The sequence below is a fragment of the Panthera tigris genome, chromosome E1 (genome assembly GCF_018350195.1).
Source record: "Panthera tigris isolate Pti1 chromosome E1, P.tigris_Pti1_mat1.1, whole genome shotgun sequence".
In the NCBI taxonomy this organism is placed as follows: Eukaryota; Metazoa; Chordata; class Mammalia; order Carnivora; family Felidae; genus Panthera; species Panthera tigris.
Window position 1 is genome coordinate 58101401 of NC_056673.1, and position 19135 is coordinate 58120535.

Here is a 19135-nt window from a genome sequence, read left to right on the forward strand (position 1 = left end):
TTATACACAAAAGCAGATTTATGCTTATGGGCAGAAAATCACACCATTTAGTGTTTTGTTTTTTCCACTCTGCCGCGGGCAGGTGGGGACTTTGTTAGGAACACAGAGCGTGTGTAGACGGGCACGAGCAGGCTGGAGGGCGCGATGGGACTCAGACCTGCGGTCACAGATCCCAAGGCCACCCTGTCCTTACCCTGAAACACGCCGAGTTCTAGAGGGGTGTGACCCCTCCCTGGCCTTCCGTCCCATGCCGATTCTGACGGAGGAGGCTGCGTTTCTAGCTGGCTCCCTGCGCTGCTGGTCCAAAGACCAGGCTTTGCGCAGCGAGGCCGACCGAGTTCTGTGTTGTCCAGCGGCACTTTCCGCGACGATGGAAACGTTCCGGATCGGCGCAGTTTGTTAACCACGACCCCACACGAGCACGGGGCCGTAGAGACGTGGCTAGTCCCAACAGGTATGTGATGTACACGCACCGGACTTCAAAGACTTAGCGCAAAATGAAAAACGCAAACCACCTCGTCAATAACTTACTTCACACCGATCACACGTGGCGGTGATTTTCTGCGACATACGGGGTCAAGCAAAACGTATTACCGAAATTCAGCTCATCTGCTGCTTCTCACTTCTAAGTGGCTACCGTAAACTATAGACTTTCCTACCAGCTGGCTCCATATTTGCACCGGACAGCATTGTTCTAGAGCCTCTGAGACATGTGAGTCATCCAGCCTCTGTTGAATTCCTCCGGTGACAGGGAACTCATCACTTCCAAAGACAACCAATGGGAAATTACAGTTAGAAATGTCCTTTGAGATTTTCCTTTATTATTTTTTTAATTTTTTGAAATTTACTTTTGAGAGAGAGAGAGGGGGAGAGAGAACAAGCCGGGGCGGGGCGGGGGGCAGAGAGAGGGAGACACAGAATCCGAAGCAGGCTCCAGGCTCTGAGCCATCAGCACAGAGCCCGATGCGGGGCTCGAGCTCATGATCTGTGAGGTCATAACCCGAGCCAAAGTCAGCCGCCCAACCGACTGAGCCACTCAGGTGCCCCAGAGATTTTCCTTTAAAGCCACCGCCCCTTCCCACCTTCTGTCCTGTCCAGGTCTGTCCTTCCTGATGTGCCCACCTGCTGACCTTCCAGGACCGTCAGCCTCTCGAGATCCTGTTTGAGCCTGGAATGCCCTCTGCTCATTCTCCTGACCGATCATCCATAAACACGCCTGGTTCGGCAGTGCCTTTCCCACCAAAAACGGGACAAATCCCCAGGCACAGGCTCTCCATTTCTAACCCCACCTCCCACGCCAGGCAGCCCTCGCTGGTGGCTGTGCTGCTTTACTGATGAGAAACTGAGGCTCAGGAGGACGGCAGGTTGGGCAGAGCAGAAATCAGACCTGGCCCTGGTTTTTACTCCAGGCTTTACCCTGGCACTTCCCCGTGTGGCTGGCGACGGCAGTGAGTTCTCGATTGGCTCCCCGTCTAGTGGGACACTAGAGGTCGTGGGACCTCCCCTCCTCATACACAGTCCGAGATTTGCACCCACCACATGCGGAAGCTGAACCGGAGGGAAGGGGTTGGCCTCAATGACGTCTTAGTGACTCCCCGACCCCAGATGCATCGCCAGGGTGATGCATTCGCTCAGGGGCTCAGGAACTTGCGTGTTTCTTTTGCTTGCTTCCTTTCGGTTCACCTTAACAGCTTGCTCAAGTTCCTTCTGAATTCCCGACCTGCTCATCTCCACCAAGAGAAGCAGGAGAACAAAGGAAGCCACCGAGGAACGAGGGAGCAGGGGTCCTCTCCCAGCCAGGTGGCCCAGCGTGGAGGCAGAGGGACGAGGGGAACTTCCCTCCGGAACGCCCCCAAACGCTGGGTGGTAGGTTCCCCGCGGTGGGGCAGAGAAGGGGCAGTTTTCATCGTCACAGCGGCTTCCTTCTGCCTTCTCAACGCCTGCCTACGACCACACGCTCCCACGCACGCCGCACACGAGCACTGCGGTCTGATACCTGCGCCCGCACGCCTGCCCGCCGGACACACTGAAGCCGCCTCCTCGGGGTGACTAAGAGGCTGGACAGCATGCCTGGGTTGGTGATGATGGGGCAGGTATGGACCGGGAGGGGGGCAAGAAGCGGGAGTCTCTGCAACCCCTACAGCCCTCCGGAGGGGAAGGAAAGAGAAAGCAAAATCCCACCTTCGAGACACAGAAGCCTGGGCCTGGCAGGGAAGACGTCGGCTGGCCCCCTCTCTGCCCACCGGGGTGGACCCCGCACGTGCCCTCGTGGCCACGTTCGGGGGGGACACGTGCTTGCCACTCTTAGAACTCATCTGTTGTGACTGAGTCGAGCCTGTGACCCCAGGGGGCACAGGACTGGGGGCGGGGGGCTTTGTTTCCAATTCTCCCCCCAGGGCCCTACTGTAGCGCCTGGTACCAACAGCTGCCCCGTGGATAATTTGTGGACGCCCTGGGGGTGCCGCCCTCCCCATCTTCTGCCGACTCTCTGAGCTGCTCAGGGGCCCAGAAGCTACAAAGACCTTGATGGCCCCTCGGAGCTCCTAACCTGGGGGAGGACAGGACTTGCTTCCACTGCCTCTCGAGGCTGCCGCAGGTGGGCTGGGCCCGGCTGGCCCCAGAGCCTCCCCAGGCCTCCCGTGAGCCCCCCCGCTGCAGCCCCAGAGGGCCTCCTTCCAGAACCAGGCTCGCTCTCCCTGGGCACCCAGACACCACCGACCACACCTGCCGCACTGGCGACACAGAAGCCCGCAGCCAGCGTGGCTCCAGTCTGCACAGCCCCTGATGGAACCAGGTAGCGATCTGCCCGTGGGCCGGCAGGCTATGGCGGGGCCCGGAGGGGGTCATGCAGGCTGGCCAGGGTTCAGAAGATGGGAGGGGGTGAGAATCCCCTGGGGGAAGAAGACACGGGTGAAGGGGAGAAACAGGGAAAACGAATATGGGAAGGGAGAGGAAGTAGGCCGGGAAGGAAGAAGGGGGAGAGGCTCAGAAGCATGGAAAATTCTGGAAGCGAGAACGGACACGAAGGCGGATGGCAAAGGCTGGAGACCAGTCAGTAAGCACGGGGAGAGGGGCTAGGAGGACAGAGGCCGATGGCAGGCGGGGACCCCAGAGGCCTGGGTCGGCTGGTCAAGCCCTGGCCTTGGGGAGTAAGGGAGCCCTGTCGGCAGCTGCCGCTTCTTGGCACCTGGGTTAGAATCAACCCCCTGGTCACAGAGGCCCTCGAGGGTCCCTTGATCCCGCACCACCAGGAGCTTTGGACGCTGCCCACAGGCCCGCTGCCGGCTGAGTTAGGAGTCAAGGCCCGCAGGCCCCGTCCCAGGGCTGGCCTGAGGCGCTGCGGGCTCCTGCTGTCTCCCTGGAGCCCCACATTCCACTCTGAGCCACCTTCAGGTGACTGTCCCCAGGACCAGAGAGCATGTGGGCCTGGACCTCAGCCTCACCTCCTGCAAGGACGGCGGCCACATGTGATTCCCAAGCTCTATGGCTCAGCACCTGCCCGGCCGGTGTCGTGGGCACAGGCTCTGGGCCATGCCAGGGGAGGGGACAGGCCGCGGGCAGAGTCGGCCCTGCTGCAGTGTCCTTCCCTGCCCTCTGCTGACCTCCCAGCACGCCCGCTGCGGCCTGCCCCACCATGTTTGCTCCCTGGCCCTGCCAGCCAGACGGGCCGGGAAAGCCCACAAACTCGGGTCATGGTGTGGGGCCGTCAGCACGTGGCTTCTCTGTACTCGATAAGGACCTGGAACCTCAGTACAGGGGGGACCCGCTCCTCAGACTCACTAGGGGTCCCCAAAGGCAGGGAGGATGACCGCCAAGCCAACCCTTCACTTCTGATTCCGGGAAACAGGGTAATGTCATTTGAACCTCAGTCTCCCGCCGTAGCTGTGAGAGACGGGCGCAGGCCTCCTTGATGGAATTGGAAAATCCCGCAAACGCTGTCCCGAGAAGGGTCGGCCACTCCCCACCTGCTTCCGGGACCACCCCCAGCCCTCCGGGCCCCGAGACACGAACGTCTGTCCACATCGCGACGCGCTGGCTTGCAAGATGCCCCACGCGCCCCCACCTCTGGGCAGAGGCGCCGCGCAGGGCAGTAGGGGGTCCGAGGCCGCTCTGCGCAGACTTCGTGCTCCGCTGGGTCTGAACGCCCAGCACCCGGCCTCTCCTCCGTGGAGCGCCTTCCACCTGTGCCCAGGGCTGGACCTGCCCGCCCGGCTCCTGTGCCCATCATCCGCCCAGCGCACAGAGCTCCCCACTCAACGCTCTTCGGAGAAACCCGCGTGCCCGCAGAGCAAGATGCAACGAGGCAGGCCACGTCCGCTCTCCCCAACCCAACGGGAACCTCCGGAACGCTGCTGGCGACAAGTCTGTGGGCAAGATGAGAGCTCAGGCCGTGTGAGGGCTCCCGTCGGGTCACTTCTGTCTCGCGCGTGGCCAGGAAGCGGTCAGAGGGCAGGACCTCCTCGGTCCTCGATACCCCCCCCAGCCCGAGGCTTCTGGGGTCGAAGCCAGGCTCTGCTGGCCGGTGGCTTTATGAGTCAGCACGTCACCCGGCCTCTACGTGCCTCAGTTTCCCCAACTGTAAAACGCGCACGTACGCTCAGCAGACTCCACAACAAATGTGAGCCGCCAGAGGGAAAAGTGGGTAAGAAGCCACAGACGCCGCGACCAGGGGACAGCAACAGAGCAGACGTGGATCGCGTGCCTTGCCCAAGACGCGGACACGCTTCTGTTCGGTGCCTGCCCCTCCCGTTGGCCGGGGCGTACCCACGGGCACGTTCTGCCACCTGGAGCAAACGTGTCTCAGACGGGGGTTCCTGGAATCACACCAAGGCGATAGGCCAACTGCCCAGGGAACGGAGACAGCCGTCAGGCGTGCTCGGACGGTGTCAGAAGGGGCGTCCCCTTTGCCACGGTAATTAAACCTACTAAGAGTTCCTGCGTTAGCGGGTCCGCTACCCCCCCCCCCCCCCGTTGATTATTAATAGAAGAGCTTCCTAATGAATCTCAAATAGACCCCAGGATTCCCTGACCACCCCCCCTCTAGAAGTCTTTGGGTTCCACACCCCGAGGGAACGCGTCTTGTCAACAACACCAAGACGCGGCCCGCCTCACGCTGGAAGCTGCGTGGAAACGCCACATCCTCCACGGAAACTTCCGGTGATTGCCAGTGTTGTCGAGGGCACGCAAGGCCATCTGTGATTTCATCTTGATTAAGAACAGAAGGATGATGAGATCAACAGAGCTCCAAACGCGGCCCGCAGGAAGGCCCCAGTGCTCGCGGTCTCCAGGGGCTGCTGTCCGTGGGACCGGCCAGCATCCTGCCGGCACGGCCCCTCCTCTCCGTCACCGGCGCTCCCTCCTACGAAACTTAAGGCGCCTGTATCTCTCCCCCAGAGCGAGTTCCCGGCTTTGCAATCGGATATGGTGATGAGATTCCTCTATAGGGCACTGCAGCTTAGTAAGAAGTAATTACTGTGACAAAATCCCATTTTGTGGCACAGGGGTCCCCCCCCCCATTCTTTACAACTTTCTTCTACTGGAGCCCAGACAAGGGCCTCATAGGGAGTGTTGCGAATGTTCTAGATTTCTAGACGAGCTCCTTCTTGCTCTGAAAGGTGACCGGTATTGGCCTCACCCCTTGCCGGGCTGGCCGCAATGCACCACGGATGACAGCACCCCAGGATCCCTAGGTGGGGCCAGATGTAGGGGGACCAGGGCTCTGGGCCGCCCCGTGGGAAATCGAGGGCCCAGCGGCGGGCGGGGCAGGTGGGGACACAACCGCTGCCCGGGGCTGCTAGGCTAGGCTCTTAGCGAATGCCAGAGCCCAGCTGCAGCCGGGTTTCTCCCGGTGCTGGGGGACCTGAAGTTTGTCCAGCGGACAGTCGGAACTCTGACAAATAAATATCAGCACCACCGAGACGCTGCGAGAAAGGATGCCCGGCAACGAGCATCTCTAATGAATTACGGAGTCACTGCGTCCCAGAGGGGACGCGGCCCGTCCTCTGCACACTTGGGGTCCAGCCCGTGCAGCAGGAAGAGCTTGCCACGTTAACAGAGAACGGCACTCTGCTGGTTGGGGTTTTACGTTCTAATTTCAAGTTTGAAAGACGGTATGTTTCCAACGCTCGCCTGTTTAAATGCTGTATCTTGATGCGCCGCAAACCACGTCTCTTGTCTTGCTTGATTTCACGTATTTGCTCCTGCTCCTGTTATCAAACGTGCTGCCGAGACCGAACACACAGCCTACATGCGGCACCAAGGCTCACTCATGCAGACCTGCAACTCCTCGGTGGGGCTGCGGGGGAGGCAAGCTTGGATTCTGGACACCCGGCCGGGGGCTGCCCCAGGCCCCCTCCTCACATGGCCTCCGCTTCCAGGGGACACGGGAGGCTCTGTCTCACTCCCAACGTGGTTTGGGATAAGCAGCGTCTCCAACTAAGCGTCATTTTTTGTCTCGCATTGGCCCTGGACCACCAGACCTGCGTGAGCTCCTGTTAACGTGTGCCCCCAAAGATAGCCCGGAAACGGCTGCATTAAGATCTTCCCCGGCCCACGGAGACACACGGCCACCCGCTGCGGAAATGCCTCGTAGGCAACAGGGTACTTCGGAGCTTGGCCCCAGTGGGCACGCTCTGGCTTTCCCAGAAGCAATTCTGCTCATGGCTGACACCCACTCGGAATGGCTACGGCTCATCGGCATCTTCTTGCTTTCCCGCCGCCCCTACAGAAAGTTCCAAATGCCGTTAGGTGGGGACGCAGTCACCCAGCCCTGGAAGAATCAGAGTGCCTTCCTCACCGGTCCTGCTGGCACGTTCACCCCAACTACGAGCACACGTCTGACTCCATCAAGATGATGCCAACATCTGGCATTTTCCAGAGGCTGGCTGGTACTTCATCCCAACTCAACCCTCCCATTCAGCCTGGGAGGACAGGACGCTTTCTCCGAGGAAGATTCTGAGGTTCAGAGAGGGGACCTGACTTGCTTATTGACACAGCCAATAAGCCCTGGAATAGCCTCCAATCCTACTGTCTGCAGAGGGGGCTGGAGTCTCTTCTAGCAGCCCAGGGCATACGTTCCGGTGGCCGGGGAGGGTGCTACAGATGCTGGCTACCTGAGTGGTCTGCCCCGTGACTTCACCTGTGAGCTTGTTAGAAATGCAGATTCCTGGGCCCCACCCCAGAGATCCCCAAGCGATTGCTGTACTCATGGAAATTTGGGATGCCCTGGAAGGCTGACCTCCCGGGTCCACCCTGACTGCGTGCAACTCACGTGATGATGGAGAATTTCGGGAGTCGGCCACGGCTCGGGCTTGGACACCTGCCTGCCTGGGGGCAGAGGGGTCCCCTCAGCAGTTTTTGTGGCTATTGAGCTGTGCCCAGGACTGCCCAGATGTCACAGGTGGTCCTATGGAGGGTGGGATCGAGGGCCAGGGTCTCTGGATCCCAGGCCGCTCCGGCTGCCCTTTGCTCCTCACCTTCAGGCAGTCCCCCGGCCCTTCCTCTGCAGCTGCCGACGTGTTCGGCGATCCCCACTGCGCGGATCCTAGTAAGGGGCTGACCTGAGTACCCAGCGGTCCAGGGGCTGACCGACCTGGCTCAGCTCTGAGGGCCCCGTCTCTGCCTGCTGTGTCCACGGCTCCTCCTGAGCCACCTGCCACGGTCCCTTCTTTCTTGGCTCTCTGGAGAGCCCAAGGGGCGCAAAAAGACAAGAACCCACCATCCAAAGGCCCAGCTCCACCTGGAGCCTGGCATCGTCTCCAAGAAACACACACTTCTGGGCTCCTCTCTTCAAATGATACATGGGAGAGACGGCGGGGGTCCATGGTCGCTTCAGGCTATTAGGCCTGGCCTGACCCTGACCATCAGCATTGCCATGACACCCACTACCTTCTGCCTCCCACCTCCACACCCAGCCCAGGGTGCACACCTGGTCCTAAGGGAGCCCTCCCGCTGGGTTGTGCAGGCCCCAGGACAGCCAGCCCGAAGCTCTCCAGGCCTCACCGGGCTTCTCCCTTCAAGCCCCAGGCCTCTTCGAGCAGGCAGCCGCCCCCACCCCTGCAGGCCCAAGCAGAGGTTCAGGGTGCTACAGATAAAAAAGGCAGCCCCACAGTGCCAGGAGGAAGGACAGGCCCCGAGGTGTGGGCGGCCACGGTGGGTGAGGCAGGCTACTGCAGCCCCCAGTCGGCTCTGGCTGGGCTGGGACTGGGAACAGCAGCCCGGAGAGACCAAGGGGCCTGGGGGAGGCGAGGAAGGCCCCTCTCCGTCTCCAATGCAGGCCTGGGACCGCACCGATTCCGCATTGGGTGGGATCGCAGGACCCCCCGCCCCGGCACACCACGGCAGGCGGGCAGGCGGGCAGGCAGTAAGCTGATGCTCTGCGCTCACCTCCCCTGGAGCGTCCTGGGGGATTTTGGGGGCTCAGAGTCGCTCTGGCTTTCTGCCCCCCTCACCAGCCGGAGCTTCCTGCGCAGCCCAGCAGATTGCAAAAGTCTGGCCCCAGCCCCCTCCCCGGCCGGAGCTCCCGGGCCTCCCTCGCCGGCCCCACCAGGCGGGTGGCCCGTCTCCCCCGAGGCCCGCTCGCGCTCCCCGCTGCAGCAGAGCTCGGCGCCCCCGCCGTCGCCCCCGCCGCCCCCGCCTCCGCGCGGCCCCCCGGCTTTCCCGACGCGGCCGGGGAGAGGGGGGGGGTCCCCCGCCCCCCCGCCCCCCCGCCCTCGCGCCCCCCGCGGCCCGGCGCGAAGTTCCCCAAAGTGACCGCGGCGACGAGAACCCCCGCCCCCTCCCCTCCGGCTTCCCCCGAGACTCCGCCCGCCGCCCCCTCCCGCGCCTTCGGAAAAGTTGCGAGCGACGCCCCAAACTCCGGCCCCCCGCCCGGCGCCGCGCGCGCCCCGGGCGACCCCGCGCTCGGCCGCCGCTCCCCCCGCCGGGCCCCGGCGCCATGACGCGGGGAGCGCAGCGGGGCCCCGGCGGCGGCGCGGAGGCGGCCGAGCGCGGGGTGGGCGGCGGCGCGGGGCGCACGTGCGCCGGGCCGGGGGCCGCGCCGGGCCGGGGGCAGCTTACCTGTTGGAGGTAGAGGAAGGCGGGCGGGCAGGGCACGGAGTGCGGGAGCATGCTGCCGGAGTTGGACAGCAGGAGGCAGCCCGAGTTCGCCATGGAGCACAGCATGGGGCGGCAGGGGGGCGCCCGGCGGCCGGAGGCAGCTCTGCGCTCGCTGCGCGGCTCGCACCCTCCGCGCGTCCCTCGGTGTGTGCGCGCGCCCAGCCTCCCGGGCGCCCTCTCGGTCTCCTCCTCCTCCTCCTCCTCCTCCTCTTCCTCCTCGGCCCTCCCCTCCCCCGCGCGGCGCTCCTCAAGAGGGAGGCATGGACGGCGAGCGGCGCGCTACTGCCCGGTGCTCCCCTGCCCGGGCGGGGGTGCTGGGGAGAGCGCGCGCGAGAACACGGCCCGGTAGGCTGTGTGCGCGAGAGAAGGGGTGAGGGCAGCGGGGGAGCGGGCGCCCGTCACTTTGGAGCCACCGGAGCCCTGTCTGCAAAGAGTGGCGCGTGTGCGTGTGAGTGCGCGCGTGTGCGCGCGTGTGTAGCGGTGGGAGGGGGAGCCCCTGGCGTACTCCAACATCAAACAGAGCCCCGCACCGAGGGAAGAGAATCCGGAACGACGGCGCGACAGCTGATCCCACACTTAACCCCTCGCCCGCCGGCGCCCTCCCCCCCCCCCCCGGGCCCCTCCGCGGCCCTCCTCCTCCGCGAATCCGGCGGCCGCCCACTCTCCCCCCGCCCCCCCTCCCCCCCCACCCCCGCCGCGGGGTCGGGGTCTGGAATCTCCCTCCGGCCTCGCTGTGTCCGCCGGCCGCTGCGGACAGGAGCGGCTCTGCGGCCCGACCGGAAGGCGCTTCGTCCTGCTTGGCGTTCAGAGAGGCGCCTCTCATAAGCGAGGCCGGCTCCGTGGCGGGGATGTCGGTGATGTAATGAGGGCATCTACGCAGAGGCTTCCGAGCGAGCGGGGAACGCTTCTCGGCTGCCCAGAGCTTGGAAACCCAGCTGGAGCCCCAGGGGGCTTCTCCCGCCCTCCCCTTGGCCCCCAGACCCCATTTACACCGTAGGCCTGCCACAGGCACATGGTCTCGTGGATATTTAATGGGGGGGGGGAGGGGGGGCAAGGGGCACTGCTCACAACGCATCCTTCCCTCCCCATCCCCAAACCCACTGGACTTGGTGTGCGCGCACAATGCAGCAAGACAGCACATGTACCCACCTCTGAACCCAGTCCCTGCCTGGCACGGGTCCTGATTGTCCCCTGCAGCATCCCTGTCACAGGTGTGTGTGTGTGTGTGTGTGTGTGTGTGTGTGCGCGCGTGTGTGTGCACATAAATCTGTAGTTCACCAGCCACACACACCCCCGCGGGCCTGCCACACGTTTACGCTGGACAGATGCCCCTGGCCAGGCTCAGTTAACCAGGACAAGCCACAGGTGAACCTGGCCGTGAGGGACCCTCTGCTCCTTGCCACCGTTCGAGGTCGAGACGGCAGGGAGATATACCTGACTAACCACCTGTCCCACTTACGCATGCTCCCCTGGGCAAGGGGAGAATCCCAAATATCCAGCACCAATTCTGGACTCACCTGTCTTACCCAAAGGCACCCGTGCTTCCCTTTCACTTCTGAGAGCGAGCCCCTACTCTGGAGACAGGAAGGGCCAGGACCACCCTGGGATGGGATGACCACCAGCCTGAGAAGCAAACGGAGGCCCCTTCGCACGCTCTGTGACTTCAGGGAAGTCGCTCGTCCTCTCTGGGCTTGCATTTCCGCACCTGCCCTAGAGGTTGGGTGGATGATGTCCGAGGACACGTCTTAGGGTGCTCACTGCAGGACGTGTCCATGAGGGTCACTTAGGAGGAAGCAGGGAGGAGGGGACAAGGATGGGCTGAGGATGGGCTCCCTCCAGGCACTGTCTGGTGCAAGCTCGGCTTGAACAAGGCAGGCAGATGCGTGCCCCTTGGACACCTCATGTCTCAAAGCAGCCTGCACAGTCCCTTCCTTAGAAGGAAAGGGGTACAGAGCCTGGGAGGCAGGCAGATAGCAGAAGGGGCAGAGAGGAAGGGACTGCCGTGGGGAGAGCCGGCCCCCGCCAAGCAGTTGCGCTCGCCTGACCCTTTTCCGGAGTCCTACTCCGTGATCCTCCCACGGGTGGGGTTCGCAGGCGTGGCTGTGGACTTGCAGAGGTAGCCCCCTGCCTTTGGGCTGGATGGTTATTGGCTCGTCTCCCGGACGAGGCTCCCCAAGGGCCTGAGACAGTGGCGGGGTGGCCGGCGCTGAGGTCTGGGGCATCTGAGGGAGGGGACCTGGCCGGGTATAGCATTTGCGAGGGGACACCTGGTAGAGGGCTGTCCTGTGGAGGCTGGCACCCCAGAGTGGCCCTGGCTGCAAGAGCAGGGGTGGCCCTGCGGGCCTCTTGCCTCCCAAGTCCTGCTGTCCTGCCCTCCTGTTTCAGGAGACTCCCCTCTCTCCTGTTGTCGCCTCCCAAGCGGCTCGTTCCCTGGAGGACATTCAGGAATCTGGGGCATCTGTGTGGCATTCACCCCCCAGCCCTGGGCTCCACGTCCACTCTCCATGGGAATCATTCACTCGTTCATTTGCCTTTGTTACCAAGCATCCACTGAGATCGAGGCTTTCTCCCTCCCCACTGAGGATTTGAGAGTGTGTCCTAATCATTGCCCAACACATAGGAGGCACCGTTTGTGGGCTGCCTCTCCTGCTTTTCCTTATCGAGAACCCACTATGTGCAGACAGGCATTGCGCCAGGCGCTGGAGCTACAGACCCAAGATTCTCTGCCCAGGAGTGAGTGTACCGTCTGGTGGGGAAAGCAAGCCAAGACCACAGCTTATTGGGCTTAAGACCTGTGACAGCCCAGGATAGTGGCAGCTCAGGTCTGGGGTGAGCTTAGACTTGGGGTTGGGTCAGGGAAGTTTTACCTAGAGGGACCCCTGAGCTCAGCGGTTGGCCCCACGAATGCCCGCCGTGGCGCCGGGATGGTTTTGGGCACTCTTGCACCTGGTCATCTGCGGGGCCTTTCAGCCCAGCCACCTGGCTTCAAGCCTCACCTCCAGAGAGCGTCAGGCCCGGGGAGCATGTCTGGACACCTGCCTCCATCAGCCAGCTAATCACACCCGGGCTCCAGGGAGACCGAGAACAGCAAAACAGAATCTTAAAAACCTCCAGAAGAAGGATTCGAACAACGCTGTGTGTCCGGCTTATTCCTCAGGACAGGGGGCTGGTGTGCCCACCACCTCTTGAGCTGTGCCGTGGGCTTGTGGCTTCCACTTTGAGCCAGTTATTAGCTGGCAAACTGAGACAGGCCTCTGTCCACTGGGCCTTGTCTTTGTGGGGGCGGTCAGGCCGCTGAATATTTAGCCCATCTGGTCTCCCCCTCAAGAGTTGAGGGTCAGGAGAACAGGAAATTTGCTGGCTGGGTCACAGCATCGCCCCAATGCCTGGAATGGCACCTGGCAGGGATGAGTGCCGTTGTCCCTGCCCTGTCACCCCCACCTCAAGGCTTATCCTGATGCTGAGTGGGCCACGGTGGCCAGAGGGGCTTGGAAACACAGGCCCTGAGAAGCCTGGGCGAAGCTGTCACAAGAAACCAGAGCCCCTGGGGTTGGCGAGACCATGTTTTCTCCACAGGCTGGGGGAGAAAGGAGGAGAGTGGCCTGTGCTCCTCCAGCAGTGCTCCTGGGAGCACCCCAGTGGCACAGAACACATCTATGGTGACTCTGAGTCTGAGTCTGTGCCATCCCGACGGTCAGGAACCCTGCCCTCCTCCGGGGCCTAGACAGTGACGTGCAACACTGTTCAGTTGGACTGAACTCCTCCCAGCCTTCCAGAGCCCCCGGTGCCTCCTGAGTGGTGGGTTGGCGAGGCCCGGGGCCCCGGGGCTCTGCTACCCCCGCTTCTGGGGTGAAGGGAGGCTGCGCGCTGGGAAAGGCTGTCAATCCAGTGCTAATGTTCACTACTTTAAAAAAAAAGCCAAGGAAAAAAATATCCCATTCGCCCTGAATCTGAGAAAGCCCTTGTTAGGGAGGCAGGAACTGAACTGTAATTATTTCTGCGCTCCTGGGCACCACTATAAATATCAGGCAAGGAGGCACCTCAAAAGGTCCGGATGGTTCCAAGGCTTTGGAGATCTCCTGGCTCCTTCCTGCCCCACCCCCCACCCCGTGTCACCTTCCCTGGAGGAAGCCCTCCTGTCTTTCCCGCACTTTCTGGGAGACCCAGGCCCACATAGCCTTGCAAACACCCTCAGTCTCTTTGGTGTGCACCTCTGTGACATGGGGACTTGGGAGTCTCCCTGGGGAAGGGTACACCAAAAAAGAATTCAAGATGGCCCGTGTTACTAACAAAAGGTGGGCACGACTCTGTGGTCAAATGATCTGGTGCAGTGCTGCCCGTGACGCTTGTCCCATCCTTTGGAAATTCCCAGGGCCATCCGTCAGGCACGTCCCAGCAGGAAACGAGAAGTCCCACAATCCCTTTAAGGGAGGTTGGGTAGGGGGCTGCGTTACTATGGGCCTGCCCCTCTCTCCCCTTCTGAGTGCCCAGGCTGGCGTCCTCGGCCGTCACCTATGCCGGGAGGACAGCCTGGAGCTTGGCAAAGGCGTGCCAGGACAAGGGGTGAGCTCACCGTCTCCGGTTGCAGCGGGGCCATAATCGACAGAGACAGCGTGCTCCGTGCTCTAGCAGAGCCAGATCTCCCTGCCCCAACTTCGGGGTATTTGGCACAGGCTTGGGCATGAGCACTGGAGGTGGGGGCGAGGAGGCGGGAGCAGCAGAATCGTACGTGGCGTCTCCCCGGTAGGGTGGGCTCCGGTGGGCATGGCTCAGGGAGCGTTGTGGGTGCGAGGGAGGGTGGGGTGACCCAAGAAGCCTCTTGCATGGGAACCAACCAGCTGAGCGCTCTTCCAGGGGGATCACACCCCAATTCCAAGGCTGAGGGAACTGGACTGGAGTCAGGGGAAAGCCCCCGGCTGCTGGGGGCACCTCCAACAGACACCACTGGGGAGATGTCAGGTTGAGGACAGGAGGCCCTTTGTCTTCAGGTAAAATGTGGGAAGCCCTCAGATCCCCAAAGGTGACGGCTTGCTTCCTTACTTTGGGATGGGGGGGAGCATTTTCTGCCTCGTCCATGTGTCCAATTCACCCAGAAGAGCAGAAGAACTGCGGGGGGTGGGGGGGGGGTGGTCAGCCCCTGTGACTAAGGGGACTGCTCCTGGCCAGGTTGGGAGTGAGCTGCCCTGGCTGACGAGGCCACACTGGAGGTGTCCAGCAGAGGGCCCACTCACACCAGCCAGAGCCTCCCCTTTGCAGCCAGGCCTGCGAGCAGGGGTTGCTGGGGATGCTCCCCGCCCGTGGGCCCCTCCACACCCCTGAGCCACGGAGCATTCGGCAATGCAGAGGGGAAGCCAGGCCAGGCCCGCTCCGGGCTGCCAGGGCCAGCACCCACCTTCCAGCCCAGCAGCACCCCCTTCACACCCACTGGTGCCGTCCCCCCTGGTCCCAGCAGACTGCAGCGAGAGTAGAAACCGGCGTGCAAAGGAAGTTTATTTATCTGTTTAATTAAGAGGCGCTTGCCCATCGTCTCACTTACAACCCTGTCCCGGCAAAATTAAACAGAATAAATATAGGAAGACTGAAAGCAAAGGGCACACTCGAGATATACAGGCAAAGCCAGAAGTTGCACGGGGTTGCGGTTATAAGCACATCTTTCTTTGGCAAGTTCCCCTCCCCTCGGGGCCCGGGAGCCAGAGGAACGCGCTCAGAGAAGGGGCTGTGGGTGCCGTGCGGCTCTGCTCTTTCCACTCAGGACTATTGCCAAGCTTTATTTATTTTGAATGAGCCCCCAGGACTTCTGCCTTCTCCTCTTCTGGAGCGGGGGAGAGAGCTCATCACAGAGCAACGAGAACATCTGAAAGCAGCCAGTGCTGTGAAGCTCTACCTTGGGGCTTGGTGGGTAAGAGGCCTCGGCAGCTGCAGCTCTGAGAAGCTCTTTGCAGGCTCCTGCTGCATCTGGGCCATGAGCTCCTGGCAAGGAGGCAGAACGGGCTGAGAGAGCTCGGGAGAAACAGACCTGTGCTCTATGGTGCCAGCTGTGGCCAAGCCACCATTCAGGGGATTGGCCCCAGAATCCCACACAAGCCGGAGGAGGAAGGGGAGCGGAATTTTTATTTCTGTCTCTGATAGAAAGCTTCAAGAACCTGAAATGTTTGCTTAAACATCCCAGGAACGAGAGTGTCCAAGGGGGAAAAAATGGCGATTTGCTGTCATTACTGATTCCCAGCTATAACAATACCTCGCATTTGCTCAGTGCTTTCTTAACTTTTTCAACACCGCTTAACGTTGTCTCATTTCGCTGGATCCTCACAAGGCAGACAGGGAAGGTACGATAATGCCCATGTGGTCTACGGTGGCACTTCTAGGGTCACAGAGGTGGCCCAAGGTCACACAACTAGCTGGAGGCAGGGTTTGGGCTGGAAATGAAGCCTGCTGGCTTGCAGATTCTCAAGAACCTCTTGCCTCTTTCCTACAACTGTGCTTGGCTCACGTGATTCTGTGAGTGTCCCCATCATTAGCACTTGGCTCTCTCTCCTAACAGGATCAACCCCAAACCAAATCTGTTAATGTAATCGTCATTTGCAATAGCTTGGGCATTTACTAATCACACCACTGCTCAGGCTGCACAGCAATTATCTCAAATTTCCTCTTTCTCATTAGGCAGGAGGTCGCCAGAACTCAGTAGGGTTGCTGAACCCGATGATCAAGCCAAGGAGAGAAGCGGCTGTTGGACAGAGGCAGACCTTCCACGGGGTTCCTAGCTGATCTGCCACGAGACGCTTGGTTTCCTACATCCTCGTCCCGCGCTCTGAGCTTGGCCTGCCACGGGGAGTCTTCCCGTCCTACCTAAATCTGTGCATGTCTCCTTGGTGCCCTGTGCCAACGCCAAAAATGGTCACAGAGAAGAAAGAGTCCTGAGAGGCACGGGAAGTCTGCGTATCAGCTTGGAGGTGAAGATTCTAGCTCTTTACTGCCCACCAATGAAATGCCCTTGGATGGCTGGGTGCCCAGGACAGACATGACCAACAACAGCCAGGGCAGGGCTCGTGTTACAGGTTTATCACTGTCAGAGGTTGCGGGGCAAAGGAAACCCTACATAACTCACTGCTCCACCGAGCCCACCCAGGTAAAGCACTAAAATCACCCTCCGCACCCCAATGGCTGCCCTTCAGCACCAGGGACAGCTCCAGCCCCTTGCTCTCAGCTCACCCTCCTTTGCTTGAAAGGAAAAGAGGGCTCACAAGGTTAGGTCAATGGAGCCAGAAGGCAATTCAGAATCATACAGTCCAGTCCTCTGCCTTCTAGCTGGCAGTCACTGCAGCCTTCAGGGACAGGCGCTGTCTTTTCATTGGAAATTTTTTTCTTGAAGCACTCCACTGAGGGAGACCCTGACATCTCTCTGGGGAGTCCATTCAGATTTTTATCACCCGGACTGTCAAGAAATTCTGCCTTGTGTCTCCAACAAACCTTTCCGCTTTAATTTTATTCAAAGGCAAAAAGCCTTGAAGGAGGGCCAAGGGGGAGGTTGGACCAGCAGCCGAGGCCACTGTCCCCTACTCTAACTCCCAGGAGGGGCGGGGGGTCACCCACCAGAACTTGTAGAACAAGGCTGTGTGCTCCAGGGAAGGGGTCCCCAATGGCAGCACGGCACGCTTCAGGTGCTGAGAAGGGAGCACCGTGCACACGACGTGGGCGGCACTTTGGGAATCTCCCATGGCTGTGGCCAGCATGAATCTGTGTCAAGTTCAGTTAGGACTGAGCTGGGGAAACAAGGCATCGGGGGCCGCTAAGCAGACAGCCATGGGAAGGGGGTCAAGGTTTGTTCCTTCATCCACAGCGGATGGGGCCGGGCTGCCCGGGAGAGAGGCGGCAAGGGCCCAGCCTTGTGTTTCCTGCCTCTTTATATAGACAGCAATTAAAAGAGTTGGCCTCTTCACTTTGCCATCAGTTAAAATAAATCTTACTCGACAAAGACACCATTGCCCCTTCCTCCAGCCTTGGGTGCAGAGAGGCCACAAAAGGACAGATGCAGTGAAGCCCTGTAAAGAGGGAGTGATGGCCACAGAGTCACCCAGGGCCCAAGGACTGTGAAAGTCAGGTCCTCCCAACTCTGAACGAGTCCGCAAGACCTAATCAAGCATCTGCCTGCAGCCCCAGCCCTAGCACTCAGCTAGTTAAAAAGCAACCTCAAGGCCTCAGAAAGCAGAATGTGAGGAGGCTGGCATTCCACTCTCCCTCTGCCCCCTTGTGCCCCTTAAAGCCAAAGCATCAGCTCATTAAAAGCTCATTAGGAGCCCAAGGCAGCAAAGGCCCAGAGAGGCAGTGCTGTCCTGGCAAAGCGCATGGCCCAGGGGAGGCGGGTGCACTGTGTCAGGCGGCCAGTGCCAAGCTGCAGACAGGAGCTGAGGTGATGGAGCAGGGAGGTGGCTGGTGGTGGGAGGCGGGGAGGGTTTTCATGGAAGCCTCATGGGAGCTGACCGTGTCCCAGGATGCACAGGGGTGAGGACAGGCCCGTCTGCCAGGAAGCAAAGGAACAGAGTCTTACCTACAGACTCTCTTCCCCACACGCCAGCATAAAAGAAGCCCAATCTGGGGTCCCTCCCCAGGCTTGGAGGGGAGTGAGCCCAGACAAGGAGGAGGGAGGAGGGAAAGGCAGGCAGGACCCTAGCTAGTGTCAGCCTCCCCCGGCGGCTCTAAACACACCCGGAAAGTTGTATGAATTGTTGCCCACTGTGAGTACAATGTAGCAGAGAAAGGGGCAGTGCACGCTGTTTGTCTCATTAGGCTCCCTAAAGGTTGCCAAGAGCAGGAGAAGCAGGACATCTCTGGTGGAGGTTCGGGGGCCTCAGGTGTGAGGCTCTTCTGGGGCCCCCTCCCCTGCTGGCCCTCCCTGCTTCTGCTCCCTGCCACACCTGGGGGAAAAGCCCTCCTCATTCCTGATCTCCTCTGGCACTGGGGTCCAGCACCGTTTGGCATCTACACAACCTTCCAGTTCCAAGACACGAGGTTTCTGAGAATTCACTGGCAGGGAGGTTTGGGGAAAGCTGGCAGGCTGAGGGCCTGTGCTGTCTTAGCAGCTCCCAGGCTTTCCTCCCGCTGAGAGTTGCTGCATTAGGAGAGAGGGAGCCGTCTGTGCCTTTTCTTACTTCCCTAGGATGCTGTGACTTTTGATTCCTGCTTGATTAATATACAGCCAACAGAGACTGTATTTAAGGCAGCTTTAATTCTCTCAGGTCACCAAACTCGGGGGCAGCAAAGCCACAAGGAGCCAGCCCCGCAATAGATCAAACACTGGGACCTTCAAATCGCTCCGTGGCCCAATTTCTCATCGCTGCTGCCGCCTGATAACCCTCCCAGCCTGGAGCCAATATCCCCCTTCTCTAATAAGAGTGGGGACGGGGACTAGACTTGGCAGCTGGGAAGGAGAGCTGGAAGGGCTCTGCACTGGACCTGCAGACCAGGGACAACTCCAGCCAGACCAGGGCGTCCAGCACTGCCTACCTGCCTTCCTGAGCCAAGGTGCTGATGGCTGTAAATGACCTCACTGTTTCGCTGGAGGTGGCTGGTCGCTAGCCCCGCTGAGAGCACCTTTTACCAAAACATCCTGCCCAGCCAGTGAGACCCCCTTGAGACCCTGCACATTCTCACGGGTGCAGTCTCTCTTTAGGCTGTCTCATCTTCTGACCACCTGAGCCACCCCCCCTCCCCCCCCCCCCCCCCCCACACACACACACACTGCAAAGAGAAGCCGGCTGCTCTTAGGACTACCTGATCTGTCTCCCTGCTAGTCCCTGGTCCCCGTGGCTTCTGCAGGGCCTTTCTGCAATTTCCTTCCTGGCTCAACCTCATCCCCTCCCAACTTGCCTCGTTAGCATCTCCTGAAAGGCAGGCTAATTTCTCTGCTTAGCACCTGGGTCTTCACTTGCTTGGTGGGGGCGGCGGTGGGGGGGGGGCGGCGGTTCCTCCAAAGCATCTTTCATAGACCTGGTCCGTGTTGCAATTCGGGGAGGCACCGTGGAGCAGTACAATGCGGGAAGAT

At 60.8% G+C, this 19135-nt stretch overlaps 1 protein-coding gene across 10 annotated transcripts in view; it reads right to left on the reverse strand.

Annotated features, from left to right (window-relative positions):
* Positions 1–19135, reverse strand: part of RBFOX3 (RNA binding fox-1 homolog 3) — a 458111-nt gene that overhangs the window by 68768 nt on the left and 370208 nt on the right. For 4 of the 10 annotated variants that reach the window (XM_042967874.1, XM_042967865.1, XM_042967872.1 and 1 more), the window contains exon 1: positions 9058–9120. The exons of 4 other annotated variants lie outside the window; for them this stretch is intronic. In XM_042967874.1, coding sequence (XP_042823808.1) covers positions 9058–9108 — 51 coding nt within the window. In that variant the 5' untranslated portion in view covers positions 9109–9120. Of the gene's footprint in view, positions 1–9057; positions 9124–19135 lie in introns of those variants that run through there. 2 more of the 10 variants (XM_042967866.1, XM_042967864.1) reach the window with 2 other exon arrangements.